Genomic DNA, 20,184 nt, shown 5'->3' on the forward strand with positions numbered 1-20,184 from the left:
GATGCCCGATTACCTTCCAGGTGACTGCACATACTCGGATATTCAGTGCTAGAGCGTGGACATGGCCTGGTATTGAATATGCTGACCGCTGCGGGCTGAATATTACCCCCCTATGTTTCTAGATTCACCACAATCAGCACAAACTAAGGGGTTGATTTACTAAACTGTGTTAACTAGGGCAGCAGTACAGTATGACCTGGATTTCATCAAAGAGCAGAATGAGTGACTATATAAACAGTGGGAATTCAACAGGTTGATTAGGTTCAGGCAGTTGGATTATGGGGAGCTGAGGAATTACAAGAGGAGGAGCTGATAGAGTAGGAAGAGTTGGAAAGTTTATGGAGCTTTCTGAAGAAGTTAAAGGGGGCTATCGCAGTGGGGGGTGGGCATTTTTAAAATATAAATACATGCTTATAAGGGGGAATGACTTGGGAGAAGACTGAGTGGGGCATGGTGGGTAAAAGTCTTTTAGGAAAGCTTTGCTTTGCCCCCCTCTCAACTCACCACTGTTATATTCCACTGTTCTATCTCCAAGAATATCCTGAATTTACTCTGTCTTATTTAATTCTTCACAATGTAACCCATAATTGTACTGCAACCAATTGCACTTCTATCTTTTACAATGTATTGTAAGCCACACTGAGCCCGCAAATAGGTGGGAAAATGTGGGATACAAATGCAAATAAATAAATAAATAAAAATTGCAGATATCTCCACATGTGTTAATTCGGGAAAACATTTATAAAGTGACCTCTAGGTAGTATTTAACCCTGGACAGAATTAAAGTAATATATCCAGGAGCCTCGTGTTAGAGGCAGTGTGAGGAGGTGGCCATGTACATACATATCTGGTGGTTGTGTCTAAAAATTCATGAGTTTCAGATGCAAGTAGTCAACAAGGGGGGGGGGGGGGCGGGGGCAGGGGTGAAGGTGATATAGAACCAGAGCTTTAGTGCTTATATTGAGATTCTGTTCAGTCCTGTAGAGAATCCAGACTTCATTTTCACACAGAATTTGTTGAATGATGCTGTCAGTTATAATGGAAGTTTTACCAAATAGTTGAGTGTTTCTTTATGTATAGAAGGCCCTGGTGTCTTATATTGCTAATTTAAAAGTAGGGCGGGGAGGGGTGTGTGATGTGGTGGGCATGATGTACAGAAATGTCAGTTTGGCTTGGCCCCCTGTTGCTACCCAAAATATTTCTGTCTAGAGATATCACTGGGCAGGGCAGGACTCATCTTTGAGCTTTTGCTGGGTGGGTGCAGCCCAGTTAAAGTAATATTTTTTGTTTGTGTGCTGAGCTTTTGACTGAGCCCCTAAACCTGCTGGCTGACTGTTTTATGATGCCCCTTTCAAACAAGCCACGGGGTTGGGGCTTCGCTTCTGCTTCAGAGAAAGTGCAGTGGTGTCAGTGTTTCCAGTCATGAATCAGATTCTCAAACATATGTTACATATGCTAATAAACAAGAATAGAAACTGTCCCAGTTATATTTGGTACCACTTGTTTGATTAAACAGAACTTCCAAGTATTCCTGATATGTATCCTTTTTATGTATACAAGTATTAAGAAGATCACTAATAGCAAATTTTGAAAGACTGAAATGATACCCAGCATACCTCGACTTTTGAGAGAGGTTCATTCCCGTCATGTAATGCAGAAAATAAATCTATTTGGAGACACTGTTCCAAGTTAAGATATTCCAAAGAAATAAATCTTACTGTAAATAAACCTCCTCTCTGGTGACAATAGCAGAGGCTGTACAATTTGCAGGTGGAGTCAGCACATTCCATTTATGATATTCAAATTTTCCATGCAGTTTAGGGCTTTACTTTTTAACAGAAAGTCTTATTAGGATTTAATTTTCCAAAAGATAATATCTTCGTTAGACTGCTTAATATCCAGTGATAGGGAATATAAACAGACTCTCTCAATGACTTTGTTGTTCCTCAAATTGTTCTGACTACATGGATTAATATCTTAGGAATGATAGCTGCCAGTCTCCATTGCCTGGTTCCAGGATGATTTCCAGTAGGAGTGTGCAAATAGTTGGGTCAATCACTTGTCAGCTGATTTATTTATAATCTTTTAGGTCTATTAAAGTCAATGGGAAGAGCAATTTTACACTGCAACATTCTTAACCAATTAGTGCCCAATGTTCCCATAATAAGCCATATGGGAACAGATTGATTTGTTCCCATATGGGAACATTGGGCACTAAAGGGTTAATCAAACATGCTTAAAATTTGCTGGCAAATGTCTAACACAGAGGCAACAGAACTCTATGACATAAGAAGTAAAGGAAAGACTGTCCATAGAACTAAAGGAGGAACTAAGGGCATTAACAGTGGTATAAAGACTCAAAGCCACGGTTAGAGGGGCATGGCAACAGAAACAGTGGAACGAAGACCCCATGCACAGAGAAGAGCAATGCAGCACCATCATTGGTAAGAATACCCTAAATACTGGGAGAGGGGTAAATCGGCACTAAAATTGGCAGGAAGATGCCAAGGCGCCAGGAAAGGGACCTAGCAGCAAACATTGGGTTAGGGACAAAACTGCACCAACTTTATTGGGAGGTTTCCAAATCCTCCGGCTGTATGCTAATAAATCACCAAAAGGGCTAAATCAGGGTCAGGATTTGGGGGGAAATGATCACGTTTGAGGGATGCTTGAAAGAGTATCCAAATGTCTCCATAGACAGGTTTGCTCAGGAGAATTTTACAGCAAGCACATATGTTCTGTCATACTGCAATGCATTTCACATGGAAGGATCATTTATTTGAAGAGGAAGATGGTAATGTAGCCCAAACATTCATCTTTATTCTTACTGTTCTACAAACTCTCACAAAGGAGCTAAAAGGAGTTGAAATTGGAGAGAAAATACCTCCTATATAATACAGGAAGTACTTGTTCTCCGATTTCAGCAGCCCTACAATGCCAGTGGCCAACTCCAAAAAGATGACAAGCAGAGCAGCAGGAATGAAGACACAAACTCCTGCCACACTACAGCTGATTTAGAAAACAAGAACATTTCAGAGATACCATTGGACATCCTTAGGTGCTTTGCCGAGGTCACTCAAAGGTAGCTATGCCTGGATATGACAATAATTTATCTTCTGTACTGTGGAGAGGAGAAGATCCCAAAGTAACACACAAACAGTAAAGCAGCATCAGAAACAATGAAATGAAGACCCAAGAACATAAGAATTGCTATACTGGGTTAACCCCCTAGCCCAGTATCTTGTTTCCAATGGTAGCCGATCTAGCTCATAAGTATCTGCTAGAATCCCAAAGAGTAGCAAGATTCCATGCTACCAACCCCAGAGATAAGTAGTAGCTTTCCCCATGTTTACCTTAATAGCAGTTTATGGACTTCTCCAGGAACTTGTCCAAAAATATTTAAATCCCAGATAGCTAACTGCTTGTACCACATCCTCTGGTAACGAGTTCCAGAGTTTACCTATTTCTTAAGTGAAAAAATATTTTCTCTCATTTGGTTTAAAAGTATTACCATATAACTTTATAGAGTGTGCCCTCATCTTTCTATTTTTTGAAAGAAGAAACAATCAATTCACATTTACCCATTCTACTCCACTCAGGATTTTGTAGTCCTCTATCATATCTGCCCCCCCCCCCCCTTAGCCATCTCTTCTCCAAGCAGAAGAGCTCTAGTCTCGAAAGCCTTTCTTCATATGAGAGGAAGTTGTTCATCCCCTTAATCATTTCGGTTGCCCTTCTTTGAGCCTTTTCCAAATCTGCTATATCTTTTTTAAAATACGGTGATCAGAATTGCATATAGTACTCAAGGTGAGGTTAAACCATGGAGCGATACAGAAGCATTATAATACTCTTTTTCATATTTTTTATTCCTTTTCTAATAATTACTAACATTCTGTTTGCTTTTTTTTGGCAACTGCCACTGTACACTGAGCAGATGATTTCACATATCGTTCACAATCACACCTAGATCTTTTTCTTTGGTGATGAATTCTAATGTGGAAACTAGCATCAAGTAACTGTGATTTGGATTATGTTAAATAGCACCAGTCCCTGTACAAATTCCTGGGACACTCCATTATTTACCTTCGTCAAGCTCCATCTCTGGCCGTCTTCAAATCTAAGCTAAAAGCCCACTTTTTTGATGCTGCTTTTAACTCCTAACCCTTTTCTAATTTGTCTATTTTAATTTACACCCTAATTACTGAACATTATACTTTGTCCTGATATCATTATGTTTTATCTACTTATCCACCTCCTATTATACATAATTTCCTTATGCACCTTAATTGCAACAATTCTGAAATTCTTACTCCGTTAATATGATTGCCATGATATTCTTATGCACCTTATCTGTTATCTATATTCTGATTTTCTTATTCCATCGATGTGATTGTCGTTGTATTATATTGTAAGCCACATTGAGCCTGCAAATAGGTGGGAAAATGTGGGATATAAATGCAGCAAATAAATAAATAAATAATTCGCTTGTTCAGAACCCTTATTTCTTGTTTGTCCTGTTTGTCTGTCCTAATTACATTGTAAGCTCTGTCGAGCAGGGACTGTCTCTTCATGTTCAAGTGTAAAGCGCTACGTACATCTAGTAGCGCTTTAGAAATGATAAGTAGTAGTAGTTCTTCTATCGAGAGAAATGACCATTTAACCTTACACTCTGTTATCTATCTTTGTAACTGATTCCCAGTCCACAACAGAAAACAGCCTCCTATCTCATTGCTTTTCTCCCAGAAGTCTCTCATGAAAGACTTTGTAAAAAGCTTTCTCAAAATCTAGAGACACTGCTACCCTCAAAGAAATATAGCTAATTGGTGAGGCATGATTTCCCTTACCTGAAACCAGGTTTGTCTATATGTTTGGTAATTTTATTCTTTATAATAGTTTCTATCATTTTATGCAGCACTGATGTCAGGCTTACCAACCTGTAATTTTCCAGATCACCTTTTTTAAAAAAAAAAAAAGTGGTGTTACATTGGCCGCCTTCCAATCTTCAGGTACGACAGTCAGTTTTATTGATAGATCACAAAGGGGTATGTTTACTAAGGCGCGTTAGCATTTTAAACGCGCCTATAAAGTTAAGGCATGTTAAACGCTAACATGCCAATACATTCCTATAGTCGCATTAGCATTTAACGCATGTTAGCGGTTAACGCATGTTAAAAACTCTAATGCGCCTAGAGTACACCTTTGTAAACACAGGCGTAATAGTAGATCACTAATGGTAGATCAGCAGTTTCATTTTTTAGTTCTTTCAGTTCCCTGGGGTGTATACTATCCAGTTCAGGTGATTTGCTCTTGAACATGTTGATTTGGCTCAATGCGTCTTCCAAGTTCAACAAGATTTGTTTCATTTCCTCCATATCGGCACCAAGGAAGATGCAAAACAAGCAGAGGAGAAGACTGGCTTCTATGTAGAAAGACACTTATTTCAATGAACATAAACTGATGGTATGGTTAGCAGGATCAAAACAGCAGATTACTTACCTCCCCAGTAATCTCAGCATGAGGCAAAACCTGTTCTCCAGATATAAGCCAAAGCATAACTACAGCTATTATGTCTGAAAGTTTCTCCATAACACCCTTTCAAACCACTTTTTATCTTTTTCTACAGCAATGGTAGTAATATCATTCACAGGGCCGGCCCAAGGTGATCTGATGCCCTAGGTGAACCTTCACCATGCCACACTCCCCACTGTGCATCCCTTACAGTGAACCCCATGCTGGATCATGGGGGGGGGGGGGTGGAGATGCCAGAGGGGTTCTCCTGATGAGGGGACCAGAATCAGGGGGAGAGTGAATGAACGATCCCCTTATAGGGGTCTCAGTTGAAAATCAGCTGAGACTTACATAAGCACTAGTGGCCAAGACATGCCTAGTTAGACCCAGATATTCAATACCAGTGCCGGCAACTGTCAATGCTTTAAAATCGCTGACCGTCACTGGCTGAATATTGACTGGTTCGAGTTTTCTTATTTCATGACTCTGGGATGAATGCTGGCCAGTCCTGATGATTTGACAATTGAATCTATTACATCTTCTAGACTTACGGTGATGTGCTTTATTTTCTCCAAATCATCACCATCAAAGGTTTATGGTCTGGAAAAACGGGAGAGATAATAGACCATGGAGGGAAGAGAAGAGAGAGGAGCAACTGGACCATGGAGGCAAAGGGAAGAGAGGGGTAGAGACTGGAATGTGGGGTGGGTGAGATGACAGCAATAAAGGGAGAGATAATAGACCACAGGGGGTGAGGGAGGGGTTACTCCTCTCCCTCTGACCTTGTCTTTGTTTGCTTTTCTGTTGTGAGTTGATCGTTTTACTGCTGAGTGATAAATCCTGTCCTATCAAATATTGTATTTCCCAACCCTCTCTTATATTTTTGTTATTTTAGACTGTAAACTGCCCAGATCTGCAAGTTGGCTTAGGTGGCTAGTAAGTTTTAACAAACTATAAACTATAACTATCATGCGGAAGAGAAGAAGGGGGGTTTTAGGCCACAGGGTGGAAAGGGAGATACTGTACTAGACCATGGGGATAGCAAGAGGAGCTATAAGGGTATGGGGGAGAGGGGAGAGATGGAAAGAAGCCTAACTATGGGAGGGGAGGGGAATGAAGGGAGAAACTGAACCTCAAGGATGGAGGGAAGAAAGGGGAGATATTGAACCATGGTTATGGGGGAAAGGGAGAGAGAGAGAGAGAGAAAGACAAGGAAGCTAATGCTGGCAGATAGGGTGGGAGATGGAGGCTTCATATTAAAAGAAGGGTTTGATGCTAGAGCTAAAAAAAGGGGGCTGGGACTAACTGGCAGATGCTGGGGGTGAGAAAAAGGGACTGATGCTGGTATAAATTGGAGCTAGGGTTGAGTTTGGAGATGGGTTAGGGACTGACGTGGGGCAGGTGGTTGATGGGGACTGGGGCTTGAAGATTGGTCTGATGCAGAGGCTGGGGATTGACATGGGGAAGGTGGGAGATGGGGGCTAGGGCTTGGAGATGGATCTAATGTAGAGCTAATGAAGCTGGGGATGGCTGCAGGCTGAATATTGACTGGGTAATTTCCAACTATTTATTACAAATAAGTAGGCAAGGAATCTTATTAAGACATTTGGAATCAAAAGGATAACATTGATTGGAGATTCAGTGCAGCAGCATGAGTCTGTCTGAATTAACTGCTTCAGCTCAACAACTGTTGACAGGATGAACTGCTGAATTAGTTGAACAATAGAGGCTGATGCTTGATAATGAATGCTGAGCTGGAGACAAGGTAGTTGACTTGCAGGGGTGGAGAAGAAGGTTGTGAAAAGCCTAGGTTGCTATGCCCAAGATGGAGATGTTTAACCCAGAGGGAGGGGTGCAGAAGAGATACTCAAAAGTATAGGGGGCTATCAAACTAAACAACAGGGTCAAAGGTTATATCTTAGGCTGAGGTATGAGCCTGACAGGTGTCCAGGTGACTGGAGAGAATAGGTCACATGCATTTTAAACCTATAGGTGCAAAGATTACAGGACCAAAGCAGAAAGTTGTTTACATTATCTTACAGGCTGTCTGTGTAATTCAAACTGAATGGGGCTGAGCACAGGGGAAATATGCTGGATAAGAAGATGTGGGGGGAATGCAGAAGAGTGAACTACTACTACTACTACTACTTAACATTTCTAGAGCACTACTAGGGTTACGCAGCGCTGTACAGTTTAACAAAGAAGGACACCATGTTCTAAAATCGATGATTCTGTTTCGGCTGCTGAAGGAACATTGGTGTTTCATGCTGTTAAACATCATCATAGCAGGTTAGTAAAAACAATATTACCCGAGTCCAACATTGCACGCAAAATATCATGTGCACGAACAAAAGCAGAAGCAATTCCATTGATGTAGTTGTGAAAGCATTAAGCTATGTACGCTACTGTGGGGTCACAACAGATGGTAGTAATCATGAGTCTGAGAAATTATTTCCAATACTTATTTACTACTTTGATTGGAAAAATGATGGTTCACAGTTGAAACTCATTGACGTGCTTAGCACTCCAGCTGAAACTGCAGAAAACATTTCGACATGCATTAAGAACAGTTTGGACAGACATGACTTGTTTCTAACTGCAGAAACAATTCGACATGCATTAAGAACATCTTGGACAGACATCAGTTATTTCAGAAGTGTATAGCCTTTGCAGAGGGTAATTGTAATACTAATTTTGGAGGTGTCCAGCATAGAGCTTCTGGCAAGAATGTGTTTGCTAATTGAAAGAAGATGAAAGGAAAAATCAGTGACAATGGTATATTAGTTTGCATTGGTTGTCCAGCACATGTTTTGAATAACTGCATGCAGCATGGTGTTGATACACTTGATCTTGAGGCAATAGTTTTAAAAAATTAGCAATTGAAAGAGTACTGTGAGTTGGTTGAAGTGGAATATCTTCAGCTGCTTTATCAAAGCAAGACTCGATGGCTGTCTTTGTTTCCTGGCATCTACTGAGTGTTGCAGATGTTTCCAGCCTTGAAGTCTTTCTTTTTGTCTCAAGAAAAGCCACCTACTGTGATCAGAAATTTCTTGGAAAATGATCTGAGTGAGATTTACCTTTGCCATATGCATACACTGATGAATTTGTTCCACTCACATATTGAAAAAAATTGAACATGAAAATAACTCACTACTGGAGATTATGAAGTGCCTTACATCTGTTCAGTCTGTTCTCAGATGTCGTGCACAAGATGGGTTCATGTCACTAAAGGTAAAGGAATTGTTGAAGTTGCATCAAGATGGACTGGATGACCACTGTGATGCTTTATGTTCATGAGTAACCTTGCAGCATACTACATGTTTGGAGATATGGACCATTCCACTGGAGGACCGTATTTGCTTGGATGGCTTTAACTGAAATTCCAAGTTGGGATGAAGTTGTTGCAATTTGGCATATCTCAAAGAAAAGCAAATGCTTTAATCAGTTCTACGACTTGAAGAAATTTATTGTCAAACCAAAATGAAGAAGACTTTGAAAAGTTATTATTGCATGAGAAATGGGTGAAGTATTTCAACAGCTGCAAGACTGAGGAGTGCTTGTCAGAAGTTCTTATTATTGCATAGTTTTTCTGTGTGATTCCGTCACATAATGCTGACCCGAATGAGTTTTTTCCTTAATGCACAACCAATGGACAAAGGATAGAAACAAGTTGCTGGTTGAATCTATCAAAGCACTTTTTATGCAGCACAACTTTAAACATATGAAATACAGAGACTTTTGCACGTATCTCAGAAGCCAGCCAACGTTATTGTAGGATATCCACTCTTCTGATAAGTATGCTTGGGCTCAGACTCAGTCAAATCCAAATCCAGAAACTTGTGAAATGTAGATTGTCTACTGCTGTACCATCTTCCCAATCCCAAACTCGCCATACTAGAATCCACTAAACATCATGCTTTCTATTTCAAAGCCCCTTTCTATTGGAATTCTCTTCCCCTCAATATCTGTGCAGAATTATTGTTGTAATGTCCTCACGAAGTGTTCCTGACACTATGCTTCATTCAGTCAAACAAAAGGAGTGGGACCAGGAGAATGAGGATTCCAAAATGAAAGTCTTTATTCTTCCAACCAATACAATAGCCTATAGTTGAGTAGACTCGATACAGCTGCTTGTCAGCTTTTTGCAGTTTCACTGTTCTTATAGTTGTAAGCGGTTTTAAACTTCATTTGTTCCTATGCGGTTTGATATTCTGCTGCTATTTTAAGTCATCATTCCATGGTTGGTTAGATGGTGCCACAATTGTTATTTCTGTTTTAGACTCATTGAATCCTGTTACAAACTTGACAGAATTGTTACTGACTCCTGAGGCAGGTGCTTGTTGCACCGAAACACAGGACTGCATTGAGTCTTCCTTCAGTTTGTTGTGCTTTTAGATATCAATAAGACAGAACATTTGTGTTGGAACTTTATTGGTCTACCCCCATTTTTTGTGGGGGGAGTTTGTGTCCATGCAAATGGGACATTACAGTTGTTCAAAAACTTTAAACCCACCATAAAATCTTGGCTCTTTCCAGGTGTCTGGGCAGTTTTGTGGAGTCTGCCTGTTTGGCTGGGTTAATGGTAGGCAGGTAGGCTAGCTGGTTGGCTGGCTGGCTGGCTGGCTGGATCATCTGCCCACCCTCCCCCCCCCCCCCCCCCCCGAGCCTCAGGATGCTCTCCCCAAGCCTAACTTAATGTGCCCTGGTGGTCTAGTGGCCTCTTCTGGGCAGGAAATAACCCCACTCTTTCCTACCCGCTGTTGCTGATCTTCTCACTGCCACCACTGCTTGAAGTCTCAGCAGCCATTTTCAAGAAGTGGTGGCAATGAGTAGGCCACTGGCATCAGGGAGGGAAGAGTTGGGTTCTTTCCTGCCCCAAAAAGGCTAGGTTCGGGGAGGATGGATGGAGCCGTGTGTGTGTGTGTGTATGTGTGAGGGGGAGAGGGCTGTAAAAATAGGTGGATTGAGTGTGGATGCAGGGAGGGGGCTGGAAAAAAGATTGATGATGGGGGCATACATATAGGGGAGGGGGAAAGGGGGAATAGAAGAGGATGTAGAGGAAAATGAGGACATACTGCTCATGGATGAGAGGGAAAGAACAGAGTGGCATCCTTCTCATGGATGTTTGATTTTTTGGAAAAGTACATCTTTTCTAATTTTGTATTTAACAGAGTATGGAAGAAAATTCATTTCTGAAATTTTACCAGTATTTTCACTACTTATAAAAATTGGCTTTCTTGTGGGGTCAAGGTGACTGTGCGGCAGGGTGCAATGCAGTGGGGGATGGGGCAGGCAGGTGGCATTTTATTTTTTGTGTCTTCTTTTTTCTCTACGCAAATATAGTAATCCTATCCCAGCACCAGCACACAGTCCTCACATAAACAGCAGCAACACAAAACACAGTTAACAAACTGGGAGTGGACAAAAAGAGGAACAATGAGAGAGACAGAAGACAAGCAGGTAGGGGGTTTGAATGGAAGGTATGGGGGTTTGAGGATAGTGAGGGTTTGATGAGGGAGGGGAGAGATATTGCTCAAGGAACAGGTGTGGTTGGGACACAGGTGTTGGCAAGGACCTGAGGAGATAAGACACAGAAGAGGCAAGGCAAGAAATGTGAGGGTCAAAAGGTTCAGACAGGGGCAATCAAACAAAGGTAACAGACCACTTAGCAGCTCTCCACTCTTTTTCACAAACCAACAATTTCACCTCTCCATTCTCCAACTCAGCAAAATCATAAATGGGTCTAAAGACAAGTTTGGTTTTGAGCTAGTTGCTTTTAAAGCAGCTCTAGCTCACAGCGCTTTTCTTTCTTGCAAAAGGAAATCATTTTTGTTATCCATTAATGCAAAAAAAAAAAAAAAAGTACATCATGTAACACCACCAATCGGAAAGTACATCATGTAACACCACCAATCTCACACCCATGATATGCCCCCCAAAAATCCACTCTCAAAATTCTTTTTTCTGAGTGAATATCAGACTTATGTTTGGATTTATTATTATTATATGGTTTAAATGTTTTCCAGTGTAACAGTAAGGGAAAATATACAGTATATGGCTGTATGTATTTTTTCCCCTTGCCACTCCTAATAGTGCATCAGTGTCTATATCTAGCTGGTGATTGGAAGCCTTCTTTTCTGTCAGCCAATAAGCGTGAATGGTTGGTGGCTTTGTTTTGTTTTTTTTTTTACAGCCATCTGTAGGCCTGGGGTCTGTAGGCTACACTTCTGACCTGCTGCTTTTTTCCTGTGTGATTCAAGCTCCTGTTCTAGTGCACAAGGTACTCAATTCTTCTAGCATCAGATCTTACCAGAAGATTAGAGCAGTTTCTGCTAGTTCTGGAAGAGAAGCCTAGAAGCAGGGGTTGGACCTTCTGAAAGGGGTGTTGCTAGTGGCAGTAGTATACTCCCCTGAAGAAGATTTAAACTCTGACTTTGCCACCAAAAATTTGTCTTTGGAACCTCTCCCACCACTGACCATACCTGTCGAGGGAAAGTCCCATTCCTGCCAATGCCTGCAACTGGCCCCGAAGAGAGAGAGAGAGAGAGAATCAGCCCATCTATACCCAACCAGTTAGACATTAGCAGCACTTGCAATAGCAAGGATTCAGAGACTGAGGCAAGTGACAGATCCAAAACCTGGTGCTGGCTTGCTATAGTGAGGAGGCGAGGGGACCCTCCTCACCCTGTGTAGTCTCTTTGGAAGGATTAATGGGAATCTCGAGACACTCTCACTGACACTCAGCCTTATTACTCAGGCAGCCCATACACCACTTCTAAGGGACACTACATCTGTGGCAAAGTGGAGGAAGTTTAAGAGAATAAAACATCTTTAACCGTACCAGGCTACCACAGCAAAAGGCATTTAAGTAATGCCTGTGAACATCAACTTGTTTAAAATGTAACATCTCACTAAACTGTGTTATCAACTATCTGAATATCATCAGCCTACCTGGAATAGCCCACCAGCTCAATGAGAAAAGTGTTCTGTCATTGAGATTCTGCTGATGACCATTGTTCTTCTCCTGATGGTGAAAGCAAAAAATTTCCTACCCAACATATAGCTGATAGTTGGATTCTCTTCCTGGTTGGTGGAACGGGTCACATTCTCCCCTGGGGCAACACTAACAATTAGGTTCTTTGCCCAGTCCTTCCTAAAGGTGAGAGAATTCACACCCTGGAGTGTGCTATAGTTCAATAAAACTAAGGAAGTTCCCATTGTGAATATCACTAAGCATCAGCATCACTTCCAAGTCGGCAGAAGCAAGTATAATACCAGCCAAGTAAATGGGATTTTTCCCGATGAATAAATGTGAGCTGGTTCTGTTCCAATTACAGCACTATTGAGCCTCTTTTGGGGTCTGGTTGTATTCATTTTGGTCAGCACTTGTTAACACAACTGCTTCCAAGACTCCTAGAATTCAAGGGAGGGGTGGGAATGGGAAGAAAGAGTTAACAGCAAGTCCTATTTTAATTAGTGCTTTATATCTTTTGCTTTCCATCCTACTGAAGCAACAAAAAAGTTTTAGTCACAAAGCAGATAAAAAATATCAGCTCCGTACAGCAGTGGAGGAGAAGGAACTGTAAATACTGAGGGTTTTACTAAAGGGTTGGCGTGTGGCAACAGGCTTGCCACGTGCCATTCTGGAGCTACTGCCGGGCTACCGCAGGAGCCCGGCGGTAGTTCCCACCCCATCCGCCATTTCTGGAGCTACAAAAATATTCTATTCTAGTTTTGTAGCACCAGTGCTTACACGATTACCGCTGGGTTAGCATGGGAGCCCTTACCGCCACCTCAATGGGTGGCAGTAAGTGTTCCCCCCACTGAAATAGCCCACCATCTCAATGGTGCACTTACTGCACGGCCATTTTTTTTCCTCCAAAATGGCCAACCTTTTACTTGCTGTGGTAAAAGGGGGCCTCAGCGCATGTCAAAAACACATGCTGACACTAGAGACCCCCTTTTACCGTAACTTAGTAAAAGGACCCCTGAGTCCTTCCCAAGAACCTAGGCTATTCAGAGGTATTTGCACGGGATATGAGCATTTCTGGGCAGTGCAGCCTTCAATTTTTGTTGTGACGTAAAATGATGTGAAATGATTTTTTCCTGTATTTGATTATCTGCATAGTGGATACTATTTTTTTCCTTGTTTATATTTTTTGTAATTTACTATTCTGTAGTTGACAGCTAGTGATTTTGTCAGTGCCAAGTGTGCTCAGGTATTGTTGATATTGCTCCAAGGGCACCAAGTACTACAGGTACCACAACTATATTAAGGAAAGTAGGTGCCTACTTTCCTTTCTAGAATAAGTGCCATGTAGACACACTCTAGGGGATCCTTTAACAAAGTGGTGGTAAGCCCAATGTGGGCACCAGCGGTAGTTCCAGCCCCAGCATGCAACATTTCCCACTCTAGGGGAAATTGGCCTATATTTTTTAGTGTGGCGCTAACCCGGCAGTAATCGAGCAGCACTATGCACTACCTGGTTACTGCCAGGTTAGCGCGGGAGCCCTTACTGCCACAGGGCCCTTTTTACCACAGAGCTTGGTAAAAGAACCCTTAAAATTGCCCTCCATAAATATAAGTACTGGACTTGCATATGAAGATTGTCAAGTTGCCAGTGCTCACACATGAAAGTACTACTACTACTATTACTACTACTTATCATTTCTAAAGCGCTATTAGATGTACGCAGCACTGTACACTTGAACATGAAGAGACAGTCCCTGCTCGACAGAGCTTACAGTCTAATTAGGACAGACAAACAGGACAAACAAGAGATATGAGAATATTAAAGTGAGGATGATAAAATAAGGGTTCTGAACAAGTGAATAAGGGTTAGGAGTTAAAAGCAGCATCAAAAAGGTGGGCTTTTAGCTTAGATTTGAAGACGGCCAGAGATGGAGCTTGACATACCAGCTCAGGAAGTCTGCCAAATGATGCTGTCCTTTTTGCGCATGTGTAATTTTGCAAAATCTATGCTTCTGCTGTATGTGCTGACCAAAACACATATATTTGACAGCATTAATCTAACTATTTTTAAAGAGATCCCAAGTTTGGCAGAGATTTTTAAAATACCAGGGACATGTGAATGACCCTTTTTCAACATTCATCCTCTATGGAAAATGAGGTTTCACACGTATCCATTTAAATACTGGTGCTTTATTTATTTTATTTATTTGTAGCATTTTCCCACCAATTTGCAGGCTCAATGTGGCTTACATTTGACGTAATGGCGGTTGCCATTTCCGGTTAACAGAATTACAAATGGTATTGCGTTCAGGTGCATACATACATGGTAACATACATGGAGCATAACATATATGGAACAGTTCATGGTCAGAAGGTGGGACTAAGGGCACGAACGAACTCATCAAAGCAAGCAGGGAAGGCTGGAAACAGGCAGCAGGGCTTAAATAACGCGGCGCTTCAACGGAGAGGTAATAAACAAGATGGATGGGAGTGGGAGGGGACGGTGGGGGCGAAGGACAATCGCTGGACATGTTTGGGAGCAGGAGGGGAGGGCAGGGGAGGGAGGAGAATTGCTGGGCATGGATGGGTAGAGGGGGGCAGGGGAGAGAAGCCAATTGCTGGGCATGGATGGGTAGAGGGAGGCAGGGGAGAGAAGCCAATTGCTGGGCATGGATGGGTAGAGGGGGGCAGGGGAGAGAAGCCAATTGCTGGGCAGGGATGGGTAGAGGGGGGCAGGGGAGAGAAGCCAATTGCTGGGCATGGAGGGCAGGGGAGAGAAGAAAATTGCTGGGCATAAATGGATAGAGGGGGCAGGGGAGAGAAGAAAATTGCTGGGCATGGATGGGTAGGGGAGCAGGGGAGAGAAGACAATTGCTGGGTATGGATGGATAGAGAGGGGCAGGGGAGAGAAGAAAATTGCTGGGCATGGATGGGTAGGGGAGCAGGGGAGAGAAGACAATTGCTGGGTATGGATGGATAGAGAGGGGCAGGGGAGAGAGGAGAGTTTCAGGACATGGATGGGTAGAGGGGGGCAGGGGAGAGAAGCCAATTGCTGGGCATGGATGGGTAGAGGGAGGCAGGGGAGAGAAGCCAATTGCTGGGCATGGATGGGTAGAGGGGGGCAGGGGAGAGAAGCCAATTGCTGGGCAGGGATGGGTAGAGGGGGGCAGGGGAGAGAAGCCAATTGCTGGGCATGGAGGGCAGGGGAGAGAAGAAAATTGCTGGGCATGAATGGATAGAGGGGGCAGGGGAGAGAAGAAAATTGCTGGGCATGGATGGGTAGGGGAGCAGGGGAGAGAAGACAATTGCTGGGTATGGATGGATAGAGAGGGGCAGGGGAGAGAAGAAAATTGCTGGGCATGGATGGGTAGGGGAGCAGGGGAGAGAAGACAATTGCTGGGTATGGATGGATAGAGAGGGGCAGGGGAGAGAGGAGAGTTTCAGGACATGGATGGAGGGGAGGACAAGAGAAATTCTGGACATGGATGGAGGAGAGGGAAGGAACAAGGGAGAGAGAAGAAATACTGGACATGGAGAGAAGATAGAGGAAGGAGATTAGATGAGGGAAAAGGAAGTGAGGAGAGAAACTGCACATGGATGGAGAAAATAGGCAGAAGCTGGATCCACTGTACAGTCAAGTCTGTGGAGGACCAGAAATGAAGAAGAAATGAGGAAAGAAAAGAAATAAATGGAAAGGAAGCCCTGGAAACGCAGTCAAGGGAACAGACAGAGAGCAGCAGAATCAGATACTGGGCCAACATGATCAGAGAAACAAAGTCACCAGACAACAAAGGTAGAAAAAAATAATTGTATTTTCATTATAGTGTTTGAAATATGTCCACTATGAGAATCAGGTGCTCAAGTTTATATTTATTTATTTATTTATTTAATTACTTATTTATGGCATTTTATCCCATATTAAACATGAATTAGATTGGAACCTGGGATCATTTAAATTTTTTTTCCTGGAGAGAGTAATGCATTGCGCCCCCCCCCCCCCCAGCTATAGCCAGCTCTGCAATTTTGGGGGGGCACAGAGGTGGACGGGGAGTGTAGAGATGGACAGGGGGGTGCAGAGGTGGACAGGGGGGCGCAGAGGTGGATGGGGGGGGCGCAGTGGTGGACGGGGGGGGCGCAGTGGTGGACGGGGGGTGCCGAGGTGGACCGGGGAGAGAGCCTGTTGTTAAAAATTTACCAGCACACCACTGGACGTAAGGTCTGTTATGAAGCGTTTGGGGGCGAGCCTTATTAGGCTGCTGGGGCAAATATCTAGTTTGGAGTGGGTTTTGGAGAATTTGTTGAGTGCTTGAGTGATGGTATCTTCGGTTAGCAGATCGAAGTCAATCCAGGTTCGGTCTGCTGGATATTCACCGGGAGTAGGGTCCATACAATCCATAAATTTATCGTGATCAGTGGTATTGAGTGGTAATGTGGATCAAAGTTTTATAATTTTCTCATTTAAGTATTTGGCAAGTTGGTCTGCCGATGGGGTGTCTGTGCTGGCTGTGGTAATCGGTGTGGTGTCTATTCGTTTATTCACGAGTTGGTAGAGTTTGTGTGCATCTTTGTATTCTGGTCCTATTTTGGTTTTGAAGTATGCTCTTTTGGTTTGTCTTATTGTATATTTGTATTTTCTTTGCATTTGTTTCTAAGCTTTGAGTGTATGTTCATTTTTTTATTTTTTGCCATGCGCGTTCGAGTCTCCTGACTTGTGTTTTTAGTTTTTTCATTTTTTCAATGAACCAAGGTACTGAGCTGTGTCTTCGTGTGGTTCTTGTTTGTAGTGGTGCAATTTTGTCTAGTACATTTCTGCATCTGTCGTCCCAGTTTTGTAGATAGTGTTCAGAGTTTGTCTGTGCTAACCATTCAGATTTGTAGATCTGTTGCCAGAATGTAACAGGATCAATCTGTCCTCTAGTGGTGTAGGTTGTGCATTCTTGCTTGGGTTGTGTGTCTTTTTTCCGCCATTGTAGGGCTACGTTTAATTTATGGTGGTCTGACCATGGTACGGCCGTCCATTTTGTATCTGTTAGTATAAGGGTTGCTTCAGTAATATGGTCACTATGCCAGCTGAAAATCGAGCCCATTATTATTATAGTTATTTGCTTATATATTTATTTATTATTGGAGTGGAGGAGTGGCCTAGTGGTTAGGGTGGTGGACTTTGGTCCTGGGGAACTGAGGAACTGAGTTCAATTCCCACTTCAGGCACAGGCAACTCCTTGTGACTCTGGGCAAGTCACTTAACCCTCCATTGCCCCATGTAAGCCGCATTGAGCCTGCCATGAGTGGGAGAGCGCGGGGTACAAATGTAACAAAAAACAATTATGCCCCTTATCTCACAATACTAGGTAGGTTAGACAAAACATTTACAGCAGTCATGCAAAACTAGTGTTAAAACCAAAATTAGACCAAACAAACATAGAGCCTTGTTTACTAAGCTGCGCTAGTGTCGCGGGTACTAAAAATTAGCACGTGCTAACCGTGTAGATGCCCATAGGAATATTATGAGCATCTTACATGGCTAGCGCATGCTAAAAACACTAATGTGCTTCTAGAGCAGCTTAGTAAACAGGGCCCATAATATCAATATAACAATCCTGCAAATAAATTGACTATTTAGGGACTTACAATTTTGCAGTTTCCACTCATGGATGGATGCAGGTTGACATTGAAACCTCTGCGTTTAATAAAAGTTAATACAGAGAAAATGTCATTAGTGCATGATACCTGCATTGCAGGTGGCAATAATTATGCCATGCTATAAACATTTAAGGCACTGTTAGTACCTTTGTGTTATAACTGTAAGGTGCAGTCCCTTCCTATTCTGTACCCATTTTCCACTACTTCTGCATTAAGTACTAATAATGCTGGTTAGCATGTGTGAATAGTAAACAGGGTAGTTACACTGTTAATGCATGCTATTTGCTGGATTAACAGACATTGAAGGTTAGTAGGCCGATTACCCATGGATATTCAGCCAGTGGAAGGCAGGCCAGCTAAGTGCCACAATCGGCAACGAGTCCTGCTATTCAATACCAGACCATTTCCAGTGACTAGCATTGAATATCCATCCATCCAAGTTAATATTCAGCACTGGCCAGTTATGTTTATAATGGCCAAAGATAGGACTGCTATTTAGGCAGTCTGATTTGGCCGCTAAAGTTAGCTGAATATTCACGGCTAGCCAGTTGTATCACATGATATAGCCAGTTAGCCACTATCCCCAGGATTCTATATATCGCGCCTTAATTTCCATGCGGAAATCTAAGCATATTCTATAACAATGCACATAACTTAATTGTTTAACTAGCTAAGCAGCGCTGTCAATCGGATGTTAACAAGCAATTATCAGCACTAATTGGTATTAAGATTTACACTTACAACTCGCAAATCATATTCTGTAAAGTGGTGCACTTAGGGGGTCTTTTACTTAGGCGCACTGGTGTTTTTTACGCACATTAAAAACAGGCACGTGCTAAACACTAAAGACACCCATAGGAATATATTGATGTCTTTAGCGTTTAGTGTGTGCCTATTTTTAACGCACACTAAAAACGCCAGCACACCTAAGTAAAAGACCCCCTTAAAAACTAAGTTACATAGTTGAAAAGGGGGCGGGCGTGGGCATTACTAAAATCTATGCGTGTTGTTATAGAATACACCCATGCTATGCCTAATTTAGGCGTCAGGATTTACTCCAAGTAAAATATGGGGTAAATGGCTGCAACTATATTTGGTCACTTGGAGAAGCGCTTGTCATATTCTATATACCACGCAGAAATTTAAATCTATTCTATAAAATTTAGGCATACTTTAGAGAATACACCTAGGTGCAAAATTTTCAGGTGCCATATATAGAATCTAGCCCCATGCGCCAAGCATTAATATTCAGTGGAGATATCGGCCAATTAAAAAGTAACATTCAGCCCCTAGATAGAATTTCTTTTTGCTTGTTTGCATGTAACACAAGGTTTCAAATAAATGATTGTTTTTTGGCTTACAGTGAAATGAAGGAAATCACAAGACATGATAAAAGGAGTATCTGTGAATCTGGATGGAGCATTTAATTGTACACTGATTCTTGGGTTTTAATCTATTACTGTTTTTGTTTAATCTGATAATTTTTTTTTTTTTACAGAGTGGTAGTTTATGAAGGGAAACAGATCATGGCTGATTCTGGTCCTCTATATGACAAGACTTACTCTGGTGGACGGTTAGGACTTTTTGTCTTCTCCCAAGAGATGGTCTTTTTCTCTGATCTCAAATATGAATGCAGAGGTTAGTTATTTTTAATATATTTTTTCTTATATATTCTCCATAATGAAGCTGCTATCAAGATTTGTTCATTCATTCATTCCATTAAGTACTGATACCTCAGGTTTTGTTAAACATTTTGGAGGCTTTTTACTAAGCTGCATGAAGCAGTTAGCACAGGTTTTGACTTGAGGAAAGCATTAGAATGGGCACACGCTGATGGCTACCATACATTAAACCAGCCAATACGGTAAAAATCCCATGCTAACTCCTTAAAACAGTTAGAGGCACACCAGAGTGTGATGGGCAGAGAAGAGTGGCTAGCTGTGACAGCCAAGACCATATTGATCTATAGTGATTCTACTGACATTCTGGTAGTGTGGCCACTGCTCATCATTGAAAAGAGAATCACATGTGAAGATTCATCCAATCCTCCCATCTGATTT

General features: G+C 42.2%; 1 protein-coding gene across 1 annotated transcript in view; it reads left to right on the top strand.

The window, feature by feature from the left end:
* The window catches only part of THBS2 (thrombospondin 2), a 287,917-nt gene extending 268,150 nt beyond the window's left edge, over window positions 1-19,767 (top strand). Inside the window, 1 exon segment of the mRNA XM_030195961.1 lies at window positions 19,623-19,767. Coding sequence (XP_030051821.1) covers window positions 19,623-19,767 — 145 coding nt within the window.
* The last annotated feature ends 417 nt before the right edge of the window (window positions 19,768-20,184 follow it).

The sequence above is a fragment of the Microcaecilia unicolor genome, chromosome 3 (genome assembly GCF_901765095.1).
Source record: "Microcaecilia unicolor chromosome 3, aMicUni1.1, whole genome shotgun sequence".
NCBI lineage: Eukaryota > Metazoa > Chordata > Amphibia > Gymnophiona > Siphonopidae > Microcaecilia > Microcaecilia unicolor.